General features: G+C 42.8%; 2 protein-coding genes across 4 annotated transcripts in view; both read left to right on the forward strand.

The window, feature by feature from the left end:
- The window catches only part of SEPTIN6 (septin 6), a 62,312-nt gene extending 59,253 nt beyond the window's left edge, over positions 1–3,059 (forward strand). Inside the window, exon 10 of one of the 3 annotated variants that reach the window (XM_046673676.1) lies at positions 2,044–3,059. In XM_046673676.1, coding sequence (XP_046529632.1) covers positions 2,044–2,053 — 10 coding nt within the window. In that variant the 3' untranslated portion in view covers positions 2,054–3,059. Of the gene's footprint in view, position 1; positions 1,844–2,043 lie in introns of those variants that run through there. The other 2 variants (XM_046673674.1, XM_046673673.1) reach the window with 2 other exon arrangements.
- A 6,743-nt stretch (positions 3,060–9,802) lies between these two features.
- NKRF (NFKB repressing factor) lies at positions 9,803–23,359 on the forward strand. The gene is made up of 3 exons (XM_046672506.1): positions 9,803–10,084; positions 19,183–19,313; positions 20,386–23,359. The coding sequence occupies exons 1-3, from the start codon at positions 9,819–9,821 to the stop codon at positions 22,341–22,343; spliced, it is 2,355 nt and encodes a 784-aa protein (XP_046528462.1). The 5' UTR covers positions 9,803–9,818; the 3' UTR covers positions 22,344–23,359.
- The last annotated feature ends 1,980 nt before the right edge of the window (positions 23,360–25,339 follow it).

A 25,339-nucleotide genomic window follows, 5' to 3' on the forward strand; every position in this document is an offset into this window, starting at 1 on the left:
GTAATCCATGGCTGTGTACTGAATAGTATTCCCCGCTACAGCTGGACTGGACTCCACTTAGCCTTTTAAGCCAAGGTTCTTATTTTAACCGACAGCTTTCCTTTGGGGTGCCAGGCAGCCGAGCCCCCAGCCCCTGCCACATACTTTCCCTTCAAGCCCCACTTCTTCTTTTGAGTTCTGCCTCCCAGTCCCACTGGCGCTGACCATGAGCTTCTTCTTTTTTATTTCTTTGGGGTTTTTTTGGTCACTTTCTTTCAAAACGCACCAACGAGGCTAAGCCAAATTTTCAGGCCTTTTTGAAGCATTGAGAATGGGGAGGGGGTTTCTCTCTTCAACAATAGATAATAATAGGAAGCGAAAAGTATAAAGAATGCACAGCAGACATGCACACACTTTATCTTTTCTTGTTGGCAAAGCAAGAGGGCAGTTTTGATGAGATATATTGTTTGGGGAGTCGCTGATTGGTTAACGGCCAGAAGCAAGTGATGCTGCCAAAGCACAAGTTAGTTTCTTGAGAAAATCCAAGTCTCAGAGTGCAGCATTTTAGGAGACCCTGTGCTTGGAGGTTTAAAAAACAAACATGGCTACTCAGCTAGTAGCTCAGAAAGATGCTAAGTTTGGGCTGTCAGGTCTCCTTGAGCAAGGCATCTTATTTGCAGTTTTGATGTTTCTATGGCCAGTTTCTCTGCTGCTTCCCAAGAATCCCAAACTTAAACAACCAACTGGTCTCCATCCCCCCCGAATAATTATTAGCATTACAATTAGGCCCCCTCATTTGCATTTGTTTGCAGATTAACTACTTGAGGCTTGAGGCGCTCTGTAAACTTCAAAAGAATGAGAGCCACCAGCCTTCGAGAGACCTTCAGGGACTAGGCAGGAATTTTGTATTAAGGGAGAAATTTGGTCTGTAGAACAGATATGACCCACTTTTTTCGGAAGAGGAAATTGAAGCCCTGAGAAGTGAAGGGACTTGCCGGAAGTCCCCATGCTGTTTTGTGGCAAAAGCCAGGTTAGGTTCATGAAGTCTGTCCTACTCCGATCTATTTCACAAATGGATCCAATCTGTGCATATATGTTCCTGGAGACAAGGTCTTTTGATGGTCGGAGAAAGAGAGTAGTTAGTATTAGAGGGCCTTTGAGGGGTTTGTTCCTATAGAAAAATACCTGGGAATGAGTGGGGAGGGGCGGGCACAGCCGAAGACTCCAGGCCAGCTCCTGAACTGAGCGTTTCTGCTGACGATAGGAGTCACCAGGCACCTGTTAGCCCGTCAGCTTTCCTGGAAGTCTGGAATGGGGCCCAGGCATGCATATGTTTAACAGTGTCCTAGAGGAGCCTTGTAATCAAGGAAGTTTGGTAGACAAAAATCTAACCTGTGAGTGAACATGAGATCCTTAGAAAGTCAACCAAGGCTATTAAAAGAATTGAAATGCTTATTTTATTGGGTGGCTTTCCTCAGTGTAGACAGAAAGATTTTTCTCCTTCAGTGAAAAGGCTTTTTAATTAGTACAATTGTTACTATTTTTAAAAAATATCCTAAGTACTCTGTTTACTTCCGGTGAAACAAAACCAGTCATTAGAAATGGTCTGTGCTTTTATTTTCCCAAACTGGAATAGAACGGCTTTCCTGAAAAATCCCCATGTGTATAAACACACACACACACACACACACACACACACACACACACACAGAGCCCCCATTTCTCTTAAGCCAAGAAGTTTGCTGTTCCCAGCTGCAGGGCAGATCACTTTTGTTTTTGTTTTTGTTTTTTTGTCTTAATCATTTGGCATTTACCCGTGGCTGTTAATATGTGCTTGTTTTTAATTAAAACAAGAAGCTTTAAACCGGTGTGTCGTGTTCTTAAAACCTTCTCCGCAGATTTCCCAATGGTGATGGTCGTCAGTGAGCCCATTTCTAACCTGTCTTCTCCAAGTATAGTCTTTGCTACCTCACACTGCCCACTCCCCTTGCCCTGTCTTCCTTTGAATGTCCTTTCTCTTTGGCTAATTTCATGTTTTCTTTCTCTTTCTCTCTCCCTCTCCAGCTTTTTTTAATCTTGTCTTCAGCAGCTGCACTAAGTCTAAAGGAGAAGACTGCCATTATAGAAGAGTTAGGGTTCCATATTGTCTCAAACCAGAAATCAACCAATCCCCTCCCCCCCAACTGCGTGCACACACACACACACACACACGACATACTCAACAAGTTTTCATGTGTCCCTGTGTCCAGGCAAGAAGCTCTCTCCTGACTTACATGGTATTTTAAATGGAAGTGTCTTGTCCTAACCTAACAAGGCAGGAAAAGAACCGTCAGAGCTGGAGAATGGACCAAATGTAACCTCAGAGAGACAACTGCAGGACGACTCACCCGAGTGTAAGTGACTGGGGCAGGAGACCTCAGCTGTGGGTGTGGAAGTGCTGTTCACAAGTTTTCGTTTGAGTTTTCTGTTTTTCTTTTTAAACACCAATTCTCCGGTTCACTGGGTTGACTGTCTACGGCCACTATTAAACATTTCTGAATTTGGAAGAGAAAGTCAAGTGACGTTTGTATCTTCAGAATTCACAGACCTCCTGCAGAACCCCAGCAAGGGGAAAACGGATCCACTAACACTCAGGTGGAGAAGGGAGAGATGAGAGGGGGTTTAAGCTTAGTGAGAGCAAAGTTACTCCGTGCAACCTTCCGAGGCCAGTTGGGGTTTTGAGAGAAGTTTCTGCTCAACCTGGGATTTGGAGGGAGAGCTTTGATGTTGATAAATCTGCCTTGAATTCACTGGTTTAACTTGCACCAAAATACCATATGAGTGTGTCCATTCCCATATATCCTTATGAACATCGCCATTCCACTGTCCAGTCTCTTGAGAGAGCCTCTTTGCATGTTTTCCAGAATCTGTGTTTGTTTTTCCTTTCTTCTCCTTTGTTCTTTTTGCTCAAAGGTGTGACCAGTCACTGGCCCTTCGGGGCTTTCATTCGCCAGGAGAAACATCCCGAAACCAGCACTGTTTCGCTTGATACCTTTCTAATGTCCATGTCAATTTTCAATAAAATTCAAAGAAATGCTCAATGGCTGTGTGATCTGATCTTAAATCATTAGGTGATCCTCAGGGTTTGCCTTAGGAGGAGTGGGTGGTTGCCTTCCAAGTGGGTGACTTGAGGGGCTCAGGAGGGTGCGATCAGCCCATATGCAATCTTCCTAGGTGGGCTGCGGTGCCCTCCCCCTTCCTCCATCTGGGTCTGAAATTCCCATGGGGCGGGCTGGAGGGTGGACAGGAAGTCCTCTGCTTTTCTTCTATTAGCATAGATTTAACTGATCCCTTGAGCTCATTATCATCTAAGATAATAGTTGGAGGAAGTGGAGTGCCAGATCCTACAGAACAAGATTTGGGTGAGTTTTAAATTCCGAGAGAAAAAGAACTCTATGCTGCGTGTCTTCTCTCATTTAATCCTGTGGTGTGAGCATCCCGAAAATTCATTGATACAACTGTTCTTTATGACTCGAAAAGCATTCTACAGACAGCAAATAGTATTTTGTGTCCTGGGTCTGCCAGAAAGGGAAGCCTCCTGCCCCGCCCCAGCCCCCAGCATTAAAGTGGACAAGAGGGAGTGTGATCAGTTTTCATAATTATAGTTGCGGTCAAGGTGGGGTTTCCTTCCCTCGGCTTCATTTCCCGAATGGCCAGATGCTGGAGACAGGAGAGTGGTCCGTATCCTCTGCGTACGGAGGCCTGGAGGCCTCTGAAAAAGTCCCAGAGAAACAACTCTGGCCTGCATCTGCGCAGTTCGAACACTAGGGGTCAGCCGAGCGAGCCAACCATCGCCTGTGACGTCACTGAGCAGCGGTAGGCACTGAGGTGCGGAAAAATACAGGCTCGGAACGCAGAGAGTCTTACTAGGCGTGTGTGTTGTGGGGCAAGTTGAGTTAAAAACTTCTCTGTAAAAAGAGAATATCAGTAACTCCCTTGCAGGGTGATTGTGAAGGCTACATGAGCTAACGTAAATTAAAGAGCTGGGTGCTCAACAAACAGTATCGCTTATTAAGGATGAAACTTCCCCTTTACTAGAAGTATCTTAGATTCCTCTAATTCACGGTTGGTTTCCCAACTTCAGCACTACTGACATTTGAAGCCAGATAATTTTTTGTTTTGGAGGTTGGCCTGTGCATTGGTTCATCTCTACCCACTAGATGTCAGTAGCACACCACCCCAATTGTAACAACCAAAAATGACTCCAGACATTGCCAAAAGTCTCCTGGAGGGCAAAATGGCCCCATGTTGAGCACCGTTGCTCTAGGCCAGGGGTCAGAAAATTTTTTCTGTAAAGGGCAAGCTGGTAAATATTTTAGGCTTTGTGGGCCATATAGTTTCTGCAACTATTCAACTCTTACTATAGCACAAAAGCAGCCATCGGTAATATGTAAAAGCATGAGAGTGGTTGTGTGCCAATAAACCTTTATTTATGGACACTGAGATTTGAAAATCATATGTGAATTTCATTTTCACATGTCTTGAATGATTATTCTTTTGGTTTTTTTCAACCATTAAAAAAATGTAAAAACCATTCTTAGCATGAAGGGTCACACAAATACAGGCGGTGGGACCAGATTTGGCCTGAGGGCCATAGTTTGCTGACCCTACCTCTGATGCATTTTAGTGCTGGTTGATGCATCATCGAGACTAAAGGTGTTAGAACTGACTGGCCGATCAAAAGAAATCAGAAATGAAGACAAATGTCTGAAGTTTTAATGCAAATTGGGGGGGGGAGAATGGGTTTGATTAAAATTTGCATACAGTTTTGCTAGAGCGTATGTGGGGGCAGGGGCCTGCTGTGGCGGTGAAAGCCTGCTCCTGGGGCCTTGCTGAGAAGGTGAGAATACCAACTGCTTCTAGAGAGAGAGCTGGGCCTCTGATACCCTCAAAAAGGCCAAGCAACCGGGGCTCCCATTGTCAGCACTGAGGTAAAGCAGTGTCCTCTCCTTTCTGAAAGGTCCTCATTCAGGAGATTCATCTTTTGCGATAAGCGCAGCTTTCTTGCAAGGCCATTGTGTTAAAATGTGGCCACCCCTGGAAAGAGTTCCGCATTAGAACAGTAATACTTCACAGTGGCTTTGCCACCTGGACCTACCTTCCATCGGTGTCCATCCAGGTCCTGCGCTACCTCTCAAAGTCCCTGCCCTGGGCTCAATACCTATAAAAATTATACGTATATCTGTTATGTATAGGATTAGGGACAAACTCCTTATCTTGGTTTTGGGCTTAAATTATGTTTCCTTAATCAAATGATAAGGGTATATTTAACACTTCCCGTGGGTTTGGCCCAGTGCCCTGTGCTATGGGAGACACTATTGCATGAGATCTACTTAGACACTGCTCTTGAGGAACTTACACACTGGCCCTATCTTATCTACTCAACCATATTTTCCAATACTTCCTAATAACCAGTCTCTGTTCCAGTCCCTTCAGTCTCTGCACAGGCCTCTCCCTGAGTTACACAAACTACTTATTGACATTGTCCAAAATATCCTCTACTGATTTAAACCCTGACTTCCAGGCTCAGGATGCACCTTCTCCCTGAAGCCTATCTTGACTCCATCCACCTATCCTGATCTCTTCTCCATTTTTGAACTTCCTAGTTGAACTTTTATATTATTTTCTGCTTCCCATTTGAGGGACTTCCCTCCTCAAGAGATGTAAAGCTTTCTAAGGGTAGGAACATCAATCACAGCCCTCCAGGGAGTCCGGGAAAGTGCTGGACACACAAGAAAAAGTGATTAAGAGATAGCTAGATTGAGATTCTTCACCAATGTAGGGAGCTATTGCACTTTTCAAACATTTAATTTTGAAATTAAGTTATAAGAATTGTACAAAGTATACCCACATGCTCTTGACTCAGATTCACCAATTGATAACATTTTGCCCCATTCAGGTCCTTTCTCTGTGTGTGTGTGTGTGTGTATACACAGATAGACAGACATAGTTTTTCTAAATCATTTGAAGGTAATTTGCATGTATCATGGCCCTTTACCTAAAAATATTCCAGTGGGTATTTCCTATAATAAGGCTGTTCTCTTACATAACCACAGACAGTTAACTTCTGTAAATTTAACATTGTTAGAATACTTTAACCTATTGGATAATATGCTTTATTGCATTTTTTTCTTGCCGTTTAAGATTTGCTCTAGGATCACATTGTCTCCTGTCTCTTTAGTCTCCTTTAATCTGGAACAGCCTTTCTTTGTCTTTTATGACATTGATATTTTTGAAGTCCCATTTAAAAAATAGATTGTTTTCGGGGCTGGCTCAGTGGCCGAGTGGTTAAGTTTGTGCACTCCGCTGCGGCGGTCCAGGGTTTCTCTGGTTCGTATCCTGGGCGCGGACATGGCTCATCAGGCCACGCTGAGGTAGTGTCCCACGTGCCACAACTAGAAGGACCCACAACTAAAATATACAACTATGTACTGGGGGATTTGGGGAGAAAAAGCAGAAAGAAAAGAAAAAGAAGATTGACAACAGTTGTTAGCTCAGGTGCCAATCTTTGAAAAAAAAAATAGATTGTTTTCATTTTAGGTCAAGGTCTTGCCCAATTTCTCCACTACATAATTGCTGGAGGTTTTTTCTTCTTTGTTACTAATAAACAATCTGTGGGGAGAAACTATAAGTCCTTGCAAATATCCTACTCCTCATCAAAAATTTCCCCTAGATTTAACATCTATTTATAATTCTTGCCGGAACCAATTTACAAAATGATGATTTTCCAACTCCAGCAGTCCCTTCATATTTACCAGTCAGCACATCGTATTCTTTTGTAAGCAAAGGCCCTCCCTTCTCCCTGATTATTTCCTTATCTACTTAGTGTCACTGTGGACTTATGGCTTCCTATTTTTTCAGTAGTTCATTATCGTTCTTAATAATTTTGGTGCTAAAATTACCAAGATTTGGCCAGTGGGAGCTCCTAGCTACTGCTTTTAAATCCACTAGTAAACATTCCTCAAGAGGATATTGTAGTGCAGAGCAGTCTGGCCAAGAACTTTTGGTGATCTAATTTCTGGGATAGTTTATGGGGGTGGTGCTTAGCCAGGCTGCAGGTTTTCCTCCTTTCATCACTCATTGACTCCCCAGTAAGAAAAGGCAGAGAAGGAAGCTCAGAGCTGTCAGCGTGTGTGTGTGTGTGTGTGTGTGTGTGTGTGTGTGTGTGTAGTGTAAAGGCAGTGGCAAGAGCCTGTGTTAGAATAGAGAAAGATGATGGAGGGGAGGAGGATGGAGACTACAGGAGGTTTCTGGATTGTTTTAGGGTTACAATGGCCACCTTTATCATCACTCCCTCCTCCACTTCTCTTCAACCATTATTCAGATAATCTACTTCTGCTTAGCGGTTTCAATTCTTGCTCACTGAGAAATCATCTGTGACTTCTGAGCAGGGAATGGGGTGAGAGAGGTTGGCTGAGGGATTTTTCAATCAGAAGGATTACCAGGGAAAGAAGGTCATGGAGAATCATGCAAATTTTTGTTTTGTTTTCTAGAGGTGAAACTCTTTATTCCATAGTGGGAGTTACAAATGGAATCCAGTTATGGCTGTTACAGAGCAAATGGCCTGACTTTCATTTTGTAACCCAAGTTCAAAAGTCAGGTTGCAATTTTTTGTTCCTATGTGATGGAAAAGTTTCCATCTAAGCTGAGGGGAAGTAGTTTTTATTTTCTCAAATATTTTTCTAGGAAAGATGTGTATTGATTACAATGCAGATTTCCATGAAGGTTGGCAGCTTAGGCTGAAATTAATCCAACAGTATAACAAATCAGCTTAAAATGTAGGCTCCAAGAAAATGAATTTCACAAGGTTGGGACACTGGGAAGAGACTGCATCGATTCAATCATTTATTTAATTCAACAAGTACCTATGGACTGCCTACAGGAGCCAGGTGTAGGTACTAAAAGCAAGATAGATGTGTTCCCTGTTCTCATGGAGCTGACACTTGGGGGGGGCAAAGTATAAAAAAAAGTTCAAAAGGTGATACATGCTGTGAAGAAAATAAATAAAACAGGGCAATACGGCGGCAAATGACTGGGGGAGCACTGGATGAAGAGCCAGGGGACCCGCAGTCTAATCTCAGCTTTGCCACAAACAGTCTCCACAGCCTTCAGCAAGGCACTTCACCTCTCCGGACTTATTTTTCTCACTCATACAATGATGACTTTATGATCTCTAGGCTTCCTTCCTACTATCGTGTTCTTTGATGTGACAGTTCAAAGACTACCATTACTTCAATAAACATGAATGCCTACCATCTCTAGAGTCAAAGACAAAGCACACCCGGTGTAATGGGAGAGAGGAAATAAATCATTAGGAAACGGTGTGAAAAGTGCTGTTATCTTCTGCTCTTCTCAGTCCAATACACCCCTACACATAAGATGTGCCATATAAAGAGAAATATGTCATTAAAGAGTGAAAGAGGGCAGTGGGTCAAAGTCACCTCATCCAATGGTCCTGCTGCCGGTGGGACATTGAGTTCTATGCAGGACTATTTCTCTCACCAAGATTATAATCAGTTCTGGGACAATAGAGAAGACCCAGTTTCTTTTTCCTTTGTATCCTTACTATACTGAGCAAACAATAGGTGCCGTGTAAATTCCCGCTGACAGACACTCATTGATCAGCTATTTTTAACAGCATAGGCCGGCAGATAGGGGTTGAGCGAAGTGGCTGGAGCAGATCCACCGCTGGAGCTAAAGAGTGATTTAGCCATTTGCTGCTATGCAGCTTTTAACCCTCTTTTGGGCGCCCCTTTTGTATTTTATAATATTTTGCATGTTTTAAATTGATTGACAGGAAATACAGAAGTATTTGCAATCGTGATCAGAACTGTGTAAGTATGGTGTCTGTATTTGTCAGTAACTGGAATGGAGTAAGGACGATAAAAGTGGTTGACTTGAGAAGTGGTCCTGTGCATGATTTTCTTTGCAAGTCATTCATTTTTCCTATGTTTTCACAATAAAATACAAAGCTAATGATGCACGACGCACAGAGCTTTTCACGCTACGCTCTGAAGAATAGGCGCCTTGGAGAGCCGAAATGTTTTTAAAAAGTATAAAATCCATTCCAAACTTAAGTCCCTCCCAAAGAACACGGTTCCACCGTCGCACAGCTCAGAAACCCAGTGAGAAGCGTCAGGCCAGCCCTTGCTACCAACGATCATCTCAGGGCGCCTTCCAGGGATTTAACGGAATCAAGTTCCCGAACCTCAGAGAACCTTCCAAAATTCCCTTCCCGGAGTCCCCGCCCTCCGCTTGTGACCGTAGTGCGTCAAACGCCCGTCGTCGGCAGAAGAGAGAAAATGTAGGTCTCGCGAGATTCGGCGACGGGATTTCGAAGTTAGGGAACAGGCGCGGCGCACGCGCACTGGCCTCACAACCTCGGGGCCGCACGCGGGTAGGTAGGCTAGCGCCCAGAGGAGGGGGAGCCCAGCGTGCCGGTGTCTTTTTCTTCTTCTCTCCCCGCGCAGTGCGTGGGGCTGCAGGTCGCTGGGGGCGCGGCGTGCGGGGCCCGGCCCGGCCTCCCCGGCGCGCGTGGGACTGCGGCGGGCGCCCTCCTCCTGTTCCTCCACGAGTTGGAGGAGTGCAGCGGGCGTGCTCCCCGGCGTCGGGACCGAGCTAGTGCTCGCCCTTCCCTTCTGCCGCTCGCCCCTCACGCACACACGCCGGTCCCCTGAGAGTTGGTCCTTGCGCCTTGGCGCGCCCCTCCTCACCCGGCCCCTCCCACCGACCCCCGTTCCCGCTCGCTCCTGGTCAGTAGTTGGCTTCATCCCTGGGGTCCCTGCTTGGGGGCGGAGAAGATGGCTGGCGGACGTCTGCTGTTGGGGGGCGACTTCCTGTCGCCGCCGCCGCTGCCCCCCCTCCCGCCGCCGCCGCTGCCGCCCCTCCCGCCGCCCCCGCCCGAGCCAGTGCTGGAGCAGTGGCGCTATAGCCACGAAAGTGACTGGCAGTGGGCTCTGCGGCGCAGCTTCATCTGTCGGCACCTGCACAGCTATCCCGGGGCTGCCCTCGACCAGCTCCTCGCGCTCTCCGCCGCCTGGACCAACCACGTTTTCCTGGGCTGCAGGTGAGGAAGATGGGAAGGTCCGGGTAGGGACCGGGGTAGGGGATGGGGATGGGGGCGGGGTATGGATGAGGGCTCAGAGGCTGGGGATTTGGAGATGTTGGAGGACACCAGAGGGCTCACTATTGGCCTGGGGGCGGGGGGGTTGGCCAAGCGAGGTGGCAGGGGGTGACAGAAGAGCAAGAAGGGTGCAGGGATCGCGGGAGCGGCCCCTTCAGGACCAGGGATGGAGATAAAGCAGCGCCTGGAAGAGGATTGTTGAGAGCTGGTCATTGTGGTGATGGTTTTGGAAGGCGTGGGAAATGACGAATAGCAGAACCTCGGACCTGCGTAGGACCTTCCAAGGATGCGGTATCCGCAGAGAATATTCGACAGTCGGGTCTTCGAGGGTCTGCGAGGGGAGGGGAGGGGACCCTGCGGTTCTAATCCTAGTCTCCTCCTGACCACTCTCTTTCTGTCCCCATTAAATAAAACACCACCAGTCTCCCTAGCTGGGTTTTACTGTCTTCTCCTGGGGAGGCGGTTTGTATGAGGTCTCTCGGTGCAGGGTCCGCCTTGCTTGTAGATTTGCGCATAATGTGTCTGGGCGCAAACAAAGAAATGGATATATCTGCTGTGAAAATGGATTGCCCTCCTCTCACCTTAAATGTGATCAGAAGGGTTAACATTTGGCCTCTGGGTGAGGTTTCAGGTGTGTGTGTGTGTTTTTCCCCTCTTTCCCAGAACCTGGTGTGCATTCTGAACAGGCCTCTTGGAAAGCTCCTTGCATTCAGTGGAGACTGCAGTATGGTTCCAACGCATTCTTTTTTTCAAAAAACAGACTACTTGGACTTCTGTCCTTCAGAACCCCCAAATTGGTCCTATACTACACTAATCATTCCTTTAACAGACTGAGAGGCTTCTTTTTTTGACACTCCTGCCTCATGGTGAATTCTTTATTAGGAAGAATGAGAAATTCTGGAAAACGATCAGGTCAAATTCAGCCAATTCGGTTCCAGGAATGAGTGTAACAGATACAGAAAAATAAGATTGGCCACTCCTACTCATAATTATTGAACACAGCATGCAGTGTGATACTTTGCTTTGCTCTCATCACAAATTTTTTTCCCTATCTTCTCTGGTGTAATTTCTGCCTCCAGAGATAAGGATTATTTCACTGGAGGGACTGGTTACAACTGGGGAAACCTCAGTTATTAATCAAGTCAGATAAATCTAATCGACCTTCACTTAACAATATTGTTCTTGCAGTTGAAAAGGTAACTTTATCCTATAATCATAGGTCTCCTTAATATCACATAAGGAATATCCATGGGGAATCTGAATCCTAAAAAAAATCTTACATGGGGGAGAATAACCATCCTTTGTGTTAATAAATCTTACCTTCCCACTAGAATGTAAACTCCTTTGGGAAAAAGGTTTTTGCTTTCTTGTTCACACTTTTATCCTCAGTGCCTAGAAGAGAGCCTTCTGCATAATAGCCACTCAGTAAATATGTGTGGAGTGAACGCATGAATATAGCTTTTTGGTGTACAAAATATTTATGTATCTCACTTAATACACCACCCTTGGGAATTAGGTGGTGTCTCATTTTTACAGCTAAATCAATGGAGGCCAAGAAGTTAAGTGACTTTTCCAAGGTCCCACAGTTAGGGCTAGGACCCAGGTCTTCTAATGCTCTTTCCACTGAGACACAACTGCTGTATTTGGGAAGGATGGACCAGGAGTGAAAGCAAGTAACTGACACAAGCCACATCATTATTATATCTCAGGATTTCATTCCAAGAACAGCAGCCTTGTACATAACTAGGGCATTAAAACACACAAAGCAGGCCAGTGGTGGTCAGTGTTAAAAGCTCAACCATCCAGGGCATTTTGTGTGTGTGTGCACTCATCCAAGCACATCTGTGTATAGTGTGTGTGTGTGTGTGTGTGTGTGTGTATGTATGTATAGTCATCATGTTACGTTGTAGTTAAGTCAGTTCAGTCAATACAAGAATTGCTGAAATTCAGTTATCAAATAGTGTAACTGAAAAGTACTGTTTGCATTATATCTGATAACTTAGATACAGGAGAAAGAGAAAAGGCAATAAAGAATCTTGGAAGCTAGGGACCAAGTGCACTCTTCCACTTTAGGCAGACTTTGTGTAGCTGTCATCTTCAGGTGGGTAAAATCTATATTCCCGTACTTTTTTTTTTTTAGAGATTTTATTTTTCCTTTTTCTCCCCAAAGGCCCCCGGTACATAGTTGCACATTTTTAGTTGTGGGTCCTTCTAGTTGTGGCATGTGGAATGCCACCTCAGCGTGGCCTGATGAGCGGTGCCATGTCCGCACCCAGGATCCGAACCGACGAAACCCTGGGCCACTGAAGCGGGGCACGCAAACCTAACCACTTGGCCACGGGGCCAGCCCCTCCAGTACTTCTTAACGTTGTTGCTGGCAGAGCTCGTGTTCTCTGGTCTATTCTTCTGTGACAAAAGACCCTTCTTTTCTCTCATGGGAACTGCAGAATACATGGTGAAACAGCCCATTCTAAACTTAAATTATTAACTTGTTGCTCAAGGCTCATCTTTTGACTTTTAGAAGAGATTGTGAATGATAGCAAGAAGGGAACTCTGCACTTTTTTCCCCACTAGCAGGACTTGCTGTGTGCTCTTTTAGTTGGGATTGCGATAACTCCTAGGTCAAGGATGTCTTTGAAAACTCCTTGATCATAAGACCAAGCCAGGAGGAGCTCAGATGTGCAGGGAGGCGAACCACACATTTCATTCCTTGTGACAATGGCCATTTTCACGGAACAAGTTTGAATATCTTCTGGACTTCAAACAGTGGTTCTCAAACTTAAGCAAGCATCAGAATCACCTGTTAGGCTTGTTAAAACACAGATTGCTGGGCCGCACTCCCAGGGTTTCTGATTCAGTAGGTCTGAGGTGGGACCCCAGAATTTGCATTTCTGACAAGTTCCCAGTTGATTATGATGATCAGGTCATGCTGTTCCAGGGTCTACACTATGAGAACCGTTGCTTTATAGGATCGAATAAAGCAGTGTTGTCCAATCTGCTTTCCGATCATTTTTTTCCCTCACAGTCTAGGCAACCAGAAAACTCAAATAGCTGAAATTATTTCTCTTCACTTTTGATTTGTCTATTTCATAAAAGTAAACTACCTGTCAAGAATTTTTTTCCACAAGCCATTTCTAAGATATATCTTGTGGCTAATGAAAAGTTAGTATCGTCTTCTAATCAACTACATCTATAGCACTTACATAATTGTTCACACGAATGCCCAGGGGACTGTGCAATTTTTACTTAAAAATTGTAGATATATTGGGGGCTGGCCCCGTGGCCGAGTGGTTAAGTTTGTGCGCTCTGCTGTGGCGGCCCAGGGTTTCGCCAGTTTGGATCCTGGGCGCTGACATGGCACTGCTCGTCAGGCCACGTTGAGGTGGCGTCCCACATGCCACAACTAGAAGGACCTGCAACTAAGATATACAACTATGTACCAGGGGGATTTGGGGAGATAAAGCGGGAAAAAAAAAAAGATTGGCAATAGTTGTTAGCTCAAGTGCCAATCTTTAAAAAAAAAATTGTAGATATATTTAATAAAGCAGAATGTTTGGTTAACTGGAGCATTGAGTTTTCCAGTCATTCTTCATCAATAGGATTAGAAGCAGAATCCTGGCCTCTTGATCTTTGATGACATAGTAGTTAATCGGGAAAATATATCTTAAGATGAAACCAGCTTTGCCACCGTGATTATTTGCCCCTTCTCTTCCTTGTTGACGTGAGACTGGTGTTTGGAAGGTAGGTGCCGGCTGGGCTCACGCTGTGCAACCGTCTTTGCACACAGTAGGTAGAGTGCATCAGTCACCAGCTCATGAATGATGTACTTTACATCATGCTTCTCCATAAGGTAGATACTGTACAGCCATTGAATTTCATGTGGTAATGACATGGAGAAAAAGCTTATGATATAGTAAATTAAAAACCAAAAAAACCTCCACCAGATTACAAATCAACATTGATGATCCAATGGTGATTTTTGGGGGGAGGGTGGGATATGGAAAGCATAGTAAAAGGCAAACCCCAAAATGTTACTGAAGTTATCAGTGGTGGGATTTGTGGGTGCTTTTCCTGGAGGAGTCTCTAAAATTTCTGGAGTAAAGCTTACTTTTAAATCCAGTACGAAAAAACACAGTACAGAAGACTGAGCAATGAAAGCTTTACTGCCTTGGCTTAATTCAAAAATGTGGAACCACTTCTTTATCCCTCGATTGCTGTTCTCTGGAGAATTTTAGAATTTTGAATGAAATCCTAATGATCTTATTAAAGATTCTAGATTATACTATTTGCATTGTTCTTTGAATAGTCAAGCGTTGGGTGCTGTACGGTCTTTTCCCTTATTGTTTGAGCTGGTTGGACTTCTTCAGTATTATGACTTCCTAATAAAGGACTGAGAAGCTGACTGTGCTGGCAACCTACGCAAAGGTTTATTTTTATAGCCTATGGGTGATGCTGAATTTTGTCGCAAATGTAATGAATGGAGAACAGTACGTAGGTATAATCATTACTAATGCTGGAAGAAACCTGGGAGAAAAGTGAGTATGAATGGAGTGAACCCCAAATGCCTCATTCACACACACTGTATGTCTGACATACATGCCATTTACAGTTGTACACCATATTTGGAATCAGGCTGTAATTGAAGGTCTGGAGAATTTTGACAGGAATTTAAGGTGAGTGGCTTGGTTGTAGTACCAATTTTGGTAGCAAGAGTGGCATCGCCAGTTTAAGATTTGTAGAGTTCATCTCATTTTCATAATCTTGTTTTCATCTTATACTTGGAGATGGGACACCCAAATCTGAATGGAAGTGATATATAGAATGTATGATGTTTTAGGCTACACCTTCTGATGTTTAGATAAGAGTAAATGAAAATAAAATTACTCTTGGAGTTTAAATACTGGTGTCAGCGGCAGCAGTAGCAATTATCAGTGGGGAGCGCAGGTTCCAACCAGGCTCGGTAACCTGCAATGAAGGCTACCATGTCTTGACTTCTTTGCTTTGTAAGGAAAGACATCTGATGGGTGTGGAATCTACTGTGCCCAAAATGGAAAATGTTACCCTCCTTCAAGTTCAGAACCTATTCATGTAAAGGTTACTCATTTTCAGAACTTTCTTCCCAAGTGCCACCAGGAGTCTCTTTCTTGGTCAGAGGCCGGGAAAGGCTCTGAAGGTAGGAAGGGTGAGTACATCCCCATGATAACAAAAACTTCACTTGAGCCCATATTTTTGTTTCCCTGTAGTAAAACGATCTCTCTCAAGCAACCAATCTACTTCATAAGGAGCCCTTTTTAAAATTGTATGTTTTAAAGCTTTTTATTATGGAAAAATCAAACACACACAAAAGTAGAAGGGTTTCATGAACACCCTTGTACCCATCACTTGACTTCAGCAGTTACCAACAGTCTGTCATGCTACGCTTCTCGTTTCATCTATTCTGCCCCCAGTTTTTTGTGGGACGTAGTGTGGAGTATATTAAAGTCTTGACTTCATTTCACCTGTGAATACTTCAGTATGTATCTGTACCAGACAAAAATTTTAAACAGTCATGGGGGCTGGCCCCATGGCTGAGTGGTTAAGTTCGCGCTCTCAGCTTCGGCGGCCCAGGGTTTCGCTGGTTTGGATCCTGGGTGCGGACATGGCCCCACTCATCAAGCCATGCTGGGGCGGTGTCCCACATGCCACAACTAGAAGGACCCACAACTAAATTATGCAGCTATGTACTGGGCGGCTTTGGGGAGAAGAAGGAAAAATAAAATCTTAAGAAAAAAGTCATAATACCTTTATTCACATTTAACAAAATTAGTAATTTCATCCAATGCCTAGTCCATGTTCAGTTTTCTCCATTTGTCTCAAGATGTCTTTTTACAGTTGGTTTGTTTGATTTATGATCCAAACAAGGTCCACACGTTGTATTTGATTGGTCTGTCTCCTTTAACCTGTAACTGTTCCCCTCTCGTTTGATTTCCATGCTATTTATTGGGTGAAGAAATTGGGCTGTCACACAGTGTTTCCTTCATTCTGGATTTGGCTGGCTATATTCTTGTGGTGGTTAACATTCTGGGAGTTAGCGGCTCAGTTAGGTTCAGGTTCAGTTATTTGGAGGGCAAGAATACTAGTGCTTTGTATGTCCTGTATGACATCAGGGGGCATATGTCTGGTTGTCCCATTTTTGGTGATAGTATAAGATTATATAAAGTTCCCCATCATCATTTTTTTTTTAAAGATTTTATTTTTTCCTTTTTTTCTCCCCAAAGCCCCCCGGTACATAGTTGTATATTCTTCGTTGTGGGTCCTTCTAGTTGTGGCATGTGGGATGCTGCCTCAGCGTGGTTTGATGAGCAGTGCCATGTCTGCGCCCAGGATTCGAACCAACGAAACACTGGGCTGCCTGCAGTGGAGCGCGCGAACTTAACCACTCGGCCACGGGGCCAGCCCCTCCCCATCATCTTTTTTAATAGAAATTTTTATTGAGATAATTGTAGAGTCACGTGCAGTTGTAGGAAATAATACAAAGAGACATCCTGTACTCTTTACCCAGTTCCCTCATGATGACATTTTGTAAAATCGTGTAATATCATAACCAGGATAATGACATTGTTACAATCCCTTGGTTATATTCACATTCCCCCGGTTTTACTAGTGCTTACTAGGGGGGGGGGGGTGTGTGTGTGTGCGCGTGTGCGTGCGTGCGTTCTATACAATTTATCACGTGTAGCTTGTGTGCCCACTACTACAGTCAAGATATTGAACAGTTTCAGTACCACAAGGATCCTTCACATTGTTCTTTTAAAACCACATCCATTTCCCTCCCACTCATACGCAGTACTGCACATATCAGTAGTTTATGCCTTTTTATTGCTGAGTAGTGTTCCGTGGTGTGTATGTACCAGGGTTTGACCATTCACCTGTTGAAGGACATCTGGGCTGATTGCAGTTTGGGGCTGATACAAATAAAGCTGCTGTGAACATTCGTATACAGGTTTCTGTATGAACATAAGTTTTCATTTCTCTGAAATAAACGCCCAAAGGTGCAATTGCCGGGTCATGTGGTAATTGCGTGTTTAATTTTATAAGAAGCTTCCATGTTGTTTTCCAGAGTGGCCATACCATTTTATATTGCCCCCAGCAATATGTGAGTGATCCAGTTTCCCCACACCCTCCCCAGCATTTGGTGTTGTCACTGTTTTTTGTTTTAGCTGTTCTGAGGGTGTGTAGTGATATCTCATTGTGGTTTTAAATTGCATTTCTCTGGTAGCTAATGACGTTGAACATCTTTTCATGTGCTTATTTGCAATTTGTATATCCTCGTTGGTGAAATGTTCTGTTCATGTCTTTTGTTCATTTCTTAATATGATACATTTTTTTTTTTTGAGGAAGATTAGCCCTGAGCTAACATCCACCACCAATCCTCCTTTTTTTTTTTAATTTTTATTTTTTGCTGAGGAAGATTGGCCCTGAGCTAAAATCTGTGCCCATCTTCTACTTTATATATGGGATGTCTGCCACCGCATGGTTGATAAGCGGTGCACAGGTCCATGCCCGGGATCCGAACTGGTGAAGCCTGGGCCGCCGAAGCAGAGCATGTGAACTTAACCAGCTACACCACCAGGCCGGCCCCTAATGATACACCTTTTTACTCTTGTGTTTTGAGAGATCTTTATACTAGATACTAGTTTTTGTCAGGTATGTGGTTTGCAAACATTTCTCCTAGTTTGTAGCTTGTCTTTTCTTCCTTTTCACAAGGTCTTTTGAGAGGAAAAGTTTTAATTTCGATGAAGTCCATTTTATCAATTTTTTTTATAGGTCATGTTTTGGTGTTGAGTATAAAAATTATTTGCCTAGTCCTAGATCCTGAAGATTTTCTCCTGTTTTTTTGTAAAAGTTTTATAGTTTTACATTTAGGTCCGTGGTGCATTTTGAATTCAGTTTTGTATGAGGTTTAGGTTGGAGGGGGTGGTTTGTGGTGTTTTTTTTTTTTGCCTGTGGATGCCCACTTGCTCCAGCACCGTTTCTTGAAGAGGGTGTCCTTCCTGCATTGAATTGCTTTTGCAGCTCTGTCAGCAATCAGTTGAGCATGTTTGTGTGGGTCTGTTTCTGGGCTCTTCCCCATCAACTTTTCACCTGATAGGCTTGGCAGCCATTGATGATCATTTATTATCTCTTATGGGTTGCAAAATGGTAGTAGTCTATCATTCCTTCATTTATTACTTGGAATGCTTCTGTAAAAGAGATTTTTCCTCATCAGCTCTTTAGTTGCTCTCAGCTACAATTTGTACAGAAAAATTCCAGATAAATGCTTACTTTCTTCTTTTAATATTCCCTTTTTTTGGAATAATGACTCCCTACCATCCTCCAAAGGTGACCAATAATGAGTTTGTAAGTATCGTTATAAACCACTGGGTTTTTAATGTATTTGATGTGTCTCAATCCACTGCAGTTACTGTTCTTATTGATACTCAAGTTGGCTCACTTTGCCAGTAGGAGTCTATTCAGATTGGGTTCTGAGTCCATTTGACACAACTCCTGAAGTCTTTGATAGCTTCCCTGTTTCCGGGCACAAGAATGTCTCCCGGGTTCATCTTATGCATTTCCTGCTCCAGACTTGGAATCAGCCATTTCTCTAAGGACTCTGATTGCTTTTCACAAAAAATGATGGAGACCACAATCTGGACGTTAACAACCCAGCAGCTCTTAACACTCTTAGTACTTTTATGAATATATAAATGTAATTAGTTACCTATAGTATGCATATACTACAGGAAAATATATCACGAGTTTATACAGCTACTTTCAATTCAAATTAAAGATAAAGTCTTCACTTACATTTCTTGATTTTATGTTTGTATGTCTTCTAGTGACTGTAACATGATTACTCATTTGATAGCTGAGTATCTTAGGGCGGATTCTTCAGCTTTATAGCCAAGACACTCTGTTGATAAAATCCTATGGGAGCAATTATAAGATTGCTTCATTTAGAAGCTTTTGTTAAAACTACATTCTTATCTGTTTTAACTGTAGGTTATATTAATTTTAAATAGGTACAGCCCACGCTTGATGGAAAAGATTCTCCAAATGGCTGAAGGTATTGATATTGGGGAGATGCCTTCCTATGACCTGATGCTGTCCAAACCTTCCAAGGGTCAGAAACGCCACCTCTCCACATGCGATGGTGAGTATACTTGTTTCTGGAAGGTGGAATTTGAAGAAACAACGCGGCTTTTTTTTTTTAACGATTTGAGTGTCGTATATGATTTTAAATAACATTGGTAACATTGGATCTTACACAGATGTAGAAGAGTTTTAACTTTTAGTTATGTATGGTGTTTTTTTTTTTTTTGAGGATGCTAAATAGAACTGAAAACTAAGGTTATTGCAGTCACACTATAATGCCGTCCTTGAAGTCCATGCCATGGAACCTCCCTCTAAATAGAACAGCCTTATACTCTGATCATTTGCACATCTAAGTGACTAAATCCTCTTGGATGGGTCCAAGGTGGACCAGCTTTCTACTGACCAGTGTTAGAGGGAGGAAGCTCTAGTGTCGGCCATAGCCTTGACAGAGAGTTCTTCCAAAGCTTTAAGTTTGATGTCCTCCAGAAATCATTAGTTTCCAGCTGTTGTTTGTTCTAGAAATAAAATATAGCAAACACGTTTTGTGCAGAATAGGTCAGAGCTAAGATTTTGAAGTTGAAAACCTTTGGGATCTTTTGATAATTACTTTTATTTGATTTTTAGTCGCAACTATACATAGCACCAGCACAGAGTCACTCACCTCTGATACAAAAGAGAGCAACTTTGTAAATGCCTCTGGTTATCATCTCTGTTGCGTTAGAGCCATCTCTTCCATTTGCAATCCTTAAGAAGGGAGCTCTTCAGCACAGGTGGTAAGAGATTGTACTGGAACAACCTCTTACTCGGTACACTTCACCTGTGCTTATAACTCATTAGATACGAAAGCACCTACCAGTCATGTGTGGTGGTGACCTGCATACTTGATGCAATGGCATGATTTCTATCAAGTCTCTTCCCTTACACACGGAAGGACAGGGAGCATCCCGTCTTATGCTGGAATCTTACATTGATAGTGAGTCCCTTCACCCAAATGACCTGACGTTTTTGTGATGGGAAGTATCTTGTACCAACAATGCAGCTTGCAAATAATATGGTTGGTACTATTTTCCTGCTTGGATCTTTTGAAATATTCTCTTTTTAATGAATTGTAAATTTCACTCATTCTATAGGTCAAAATCCTCCTAAAAAGCAAGCCGGTTCCAAATTCCATGCGAGACCTCGTTTTGAGCCTGTACATTTTGTAGCTAGTAGTTCAAAAGATGAAAGACAGGAAGATCCTTATGGCCCTCAAACAAAAGAGGCAAATGAACAAACACATTTTGCCAGCATGCCGAGAGACATCTACCAAGATTACACTCAAGACTCTTTCAGTGTACAAGATGGGAATTCTCAATATTGTGATTCATCAGGATTTATTTTCACAAAAGACCAGCCTGTGACAGCCAACATGTATTTTGACAGTGGGAACCCTGCCCCCAGCAGCACATCACAGCAGGCAAACTCTCAGTCAGCTCCTGAGCCTCCACCATCACAGACATTTCCTGAGTCAGTGGTAGCTGAGAAGCAGTATTTTATTGAAAAATTAACAGCGACTATCTGGAAGAACCTTTCTAATCCAGAGATGACTTCTGGTTCTGATAAGATTAATTATACATATATGTTAACTCGTTGTATTCAGGCATGTAAGACAAATCCTGAGTATATATATGCTCCTTTAAAAGAAATTCCTCCTGCTGACATCCCCAAAAATAAAAAACTTCTAACAGATGGTTATGCTTGTGAAGTTAGATGCCAAAATATCTACTTAACTACAGGTTATGCTGGCAGCAAGAATGGGTCCAGGGATCGAGCTACTGAGCTAGCCGTAAAACTCTTGCAGAAACGTATTGAAGTGAGGGTTGTCCGACGGAAATTCAAGCACACAATTGGAGAGGACCTTGTGGTGTGTCAGATTGGCATGCCTTCATATGAATTTCCTCCAGCTCTGAAACCACCAGAAGAGCTGGTGGTGCTAGCTAAAGATGCTTCTGGGCAGCCGATTTTTAATGCTTCTGCCAAACACTGGACCAATTTTGTTCTTACAGAAAATGCAAATGATGCAATTGGTATCCTTAACAATTCTGCCTCATACAACAAAATGTCAGTTGAATACAAATATGAGATGATGCCAAATCGCACATGGCGTTGTCGAGTGTTTTTGCAAGATCACTGCTTAGCTGAAGGTTACGGAACCAAAAAAACGAGTAAACATGCAGCTGCTGATGAGGCTTTGAAAATCCTTCAAAAAACACAACCCACTTACCCATCTGTCAAAAGTTCACAGTGCCAAACAGGCTCTTCACCCAGGGGATCTGGAAAGAAGAAAGATATTAAGGATCTTGTCGTTTATGAGAATTCTTCAAATCCTGTCTGCACGCTGAACGACACAGCTCAGTTTAACCGAATGACAGTTGAATACGTCTATGAAAGGATGACAGGCCTCCGATGGAAATGCAAGGTGATTCTAGAGAGTGAAGTAATTGCAGAAGCAGTTGGGGTAAAGAAAACTGTCAAATATGAAGCTGCTGGGGAAGCTGTAAAAACTCTCAAAAAGACCCAGCCGACTGTCATTAACAACTTGAAGAAAGGAGCTATTGAAGATGTGATTTCAAGAAATGAAATTCAGGGCCGCTCAGCAGAGGAGGCTTACAAACAACAAATCAAAGAAGATAACATAGGAAATCAGCTGCTGAGAAAGATGGGTTGGACGGGTGGCGGTTTAGGTAAATCTGGCGAGGGTATCCGGGAGCCCATCTCCGTGAAAGAGCAACATAAGCGGGAAGGGCTTGGTCTTGATGTAGAGAGGGTAAATAAAATTGCCAAGAGAGATATTGAACAGATTATCAGAAACTACGCCCGCTCCGAGAGCCACACAGATTTGACTTTCTCTACAGAGCTGACTAATGATGAGCGGAAGCAGATACATCAGATTGCCCAGAAGTATGGTCTTAAGAGTAAGTCTCATGGGGTAGGCCATGACAGGTACCTGGTAGTAGGTAGAAAAAGACGGAAGGAAGACCTGCTAGATCAGCTCAAACAGGAAGGCCAAGTGGGGCATTACGAGCTTGTGATGCCTCAAGCAAATTGAGATCTTACTAATTTATTTTGTAAATGCCTAATGAGGCAGATTTGTGAATTGATAAAATGCTACATGTTCTGGTTGCAGAGTATATTCATTCTTAAGATGTTTCACCTTGTTCATTTCATATAGTGCTTTATTAGGTATTGGAACCTAAAGAATTCTGTCCACTTGTATTAGCTTAATCCAGCAGATGATATTGTGCAGTTACTGTTTGTGTCTTTGATATGCTGTGTCTCTCGAATTTTAGTAGTGTGTACAAAGCAGGAACACATATCCAAACGGGATTTCACCCCGAGAAAGGAATTCCCATTTTAAAGGGCACAGCACAGCAATCTGCAACAATATGTAAGGTTGACATTGACGACAATAAAACTGCAGTCTTAATTCCAGACTTACTGAAAATGTCAGATCATTTTGTATTACCTATTTTCATCTTTGTGTGAAGCCAGTTATAGAATGTTTAACAGTAAATTGTGCTGTATGTGTACATGTCCTTACCAACTAAATGATGTAAAACTTTCTTAAAGTAATTTTAGTGTTCATTTATTTATAACTTCTACCATGTGGTTTCCAGAATATTGGAAGTGACTTACTGTATCTTGTGATATACGAGTTTTAACAAATCCTAGTCTTCATGCTGAGAGAGCACTACTTGAGAGAGCAATTGAAAAGTTTCAGAAACTTTGATTCAATCTGAAGAAAGGAAGCTGGAACCGTTTGTTCTTGGTGCCTTGCAGAGAGGCTGACAGCAACTCTCCATTATAGCTTTCACACGGTTTGGATGTCCAGCACATCCTAGACGGCCACAGCTGTGGTAGAGCTTGGTAAAAGACTGAAGCTACATTGGTGCTTTGAGGAGAAGGTCAGTTGGCTGGTCCCTCTCTCAAAAAGCTTATTAGGCCCCAAAAGCCAACTTTGTAACATATTTAAAACTGCTATTTTCACTTATTTCTGGAATGTAAAAAAAAAAAATGTATAAAAAGAATTAGTGTTTGCTTCCTGAATAAAAAGGAGCCGAAGTTGATCAAAACGGTGGTGTGCTTTTTCTGGGCCGTAGCCTAATAGCAACACTTTGAGTCTCTGGAGAGGGGAGGTGGTGTTTGTACAAAATATTTCAACACCAGAGCACATCTGGGTGAACACAATGACTTGGCAGATAGGAACAGCTAAGCAGTCACCCATCCCATTTTTCCTGTGGACCAACATGCTGGCTGGAACCAAATCTCAGGCTCTTTACTTTTCCATGATTTTGTTTGTGTTGGTCAGATAAATCAAGTATTAATATTCACAGATGAATATTAATATTGATAGTTAAATACTGCCGGTGAAATATTTAGAACAATTAGATTGTTTACAGTGTCTTAAAGCATTTAGCACCACGCTTCATGTAATTGGCGCACAATAAACAGTAATTTCCTTTCCCCTTTTTTATATTTTACATTAAGAAGCTGTCCATTGTAGTGAAATAGATATTTTAAAAATTTAGAGGTTAACTTTTACACCTGGATCTGTGTAAATTTTAGTCACCTACAGTGATTAACACAGTGTGTGGTATTTGCTTTCTACTAACCATCTTTCTTCCTAGTGTGTGTGGCCTTTCCTAATGTTGGTGGGAAGAGAAATGAGGTGTGTATTTTATTTTGGCACTTAATGTTTTAACACTGGCAAAGAGAACTAAGCTAAAATGTTTCTAGATTTTATAGGATTTTTTTTTGTCGCTTACAAGGGTCATGCCAACCTTGAGAAGCTATGGTTCAATTAGGGAGTTAGAAAAGCCAGCCTTCGATTCTGTTGGGTGAGAGTGGCTTTGGGGATTAAGGGGTATGAAAACTCATTTCTCTCTCTACATTTCTCTTCTCTTCCCCAAATAGTTTTTTTGGCGGGGCGAGGAGTAGGGAAATGTTACATGTAAATGCTTAAATAAGTTCAACAGAACAGAATATTAATGTGCTTAAGTGAAGACTCCCAAATAATTGGGCCAAGTATACACCAATTTGGTTCCTGGATTTGAGGGTCCAGATTTCCTAACTTCTTAGATTAGCTTTGGTATTGATGTGGAATTAGGGCAAAGCCACTTAAGTCTAGTCGACAGTAAAATATGTTGAGAAATGGGTTCAGCAAGAATAAGCTGCTGACAACGTTGCTGTTTTATTTTGTCCCCTTTTTGTTGGGTCCTCTATTTTCCCTCTCTTTGAAATAGCAGTCATTTTTGACCCGGTAACCTTGCTGTGAAACCTGTACAGGTGCGTGAGCAGTTTCATTTGAATGACTTCAGTATGTTATGCTGAGGAATTTCCTCTGCTTTCAGTTACATACATAGCATTGAGTCTCACAGATTTGCTTTTTAGATTTTTCCCTCCTCTGATTGCAAAATGAATGGAAATTTCACGCATTCTGTTGGGCTTCTTTTTTTAGTAGTATGCAATGTGTTCACTTCGCTATGAGTAACCCCTGAAGCTGGAGATGGGTCCTAAATAAAGGACTCTAATTGCAGCTTTGGTCCCGTCATGCCCCCTTCCCCACATCAGCAGGTGCAGAATTGAAGACTCAAGTTCAAATCTGACTGCCATTTGAAAAGGGACCTCGCAAATCTGTTTTAGTTAACTTTATAATTATTGCTATAATTATATGTGGGCAGCCTGTGCCATTTGTAAAAAAACTGTAAAAGAAAAAAGGCAAATTAGCATTAAACAGTCGAATGGTTTGTGGTGCCTTTGACATGGGTGTGATGCTTTGGGAGGTCAGCTTGTTGACTCTTCTAAGGTTTTAAAAGGATTATCTCATGAAAGAGATTGGGAGTAGTGTTTCTCAGGAGGTGTACAGAAGAAAAAAATGATTAAATCTGCACATACCTGATCTCACCTTAAATTTTTTCAAGTATGATCAGCAGTGTCACTATTTAAGGGACCCAGCCACAGTAGGATGAAAAAGTTACTGTAAAACTAACCTACCAAATAAAGACCAGTTGAGTGTGGTTCTACTTTGACGCAGACATGGACTTG

This window comes from Equus quagga, chromosome 10 (assembly GCF_021613505.1).
Source record: "Equus quagga isolate Etosha38 chromosome 10, UCLA_HA_Equagga_1.0, whole genome shotgun sequence".
Taxonomy (NCBI): Eukaryota; Metazoa; Chordata; class Mammalia; order Perissodactyla; family Equidae; genus Equus; species Equus quagga.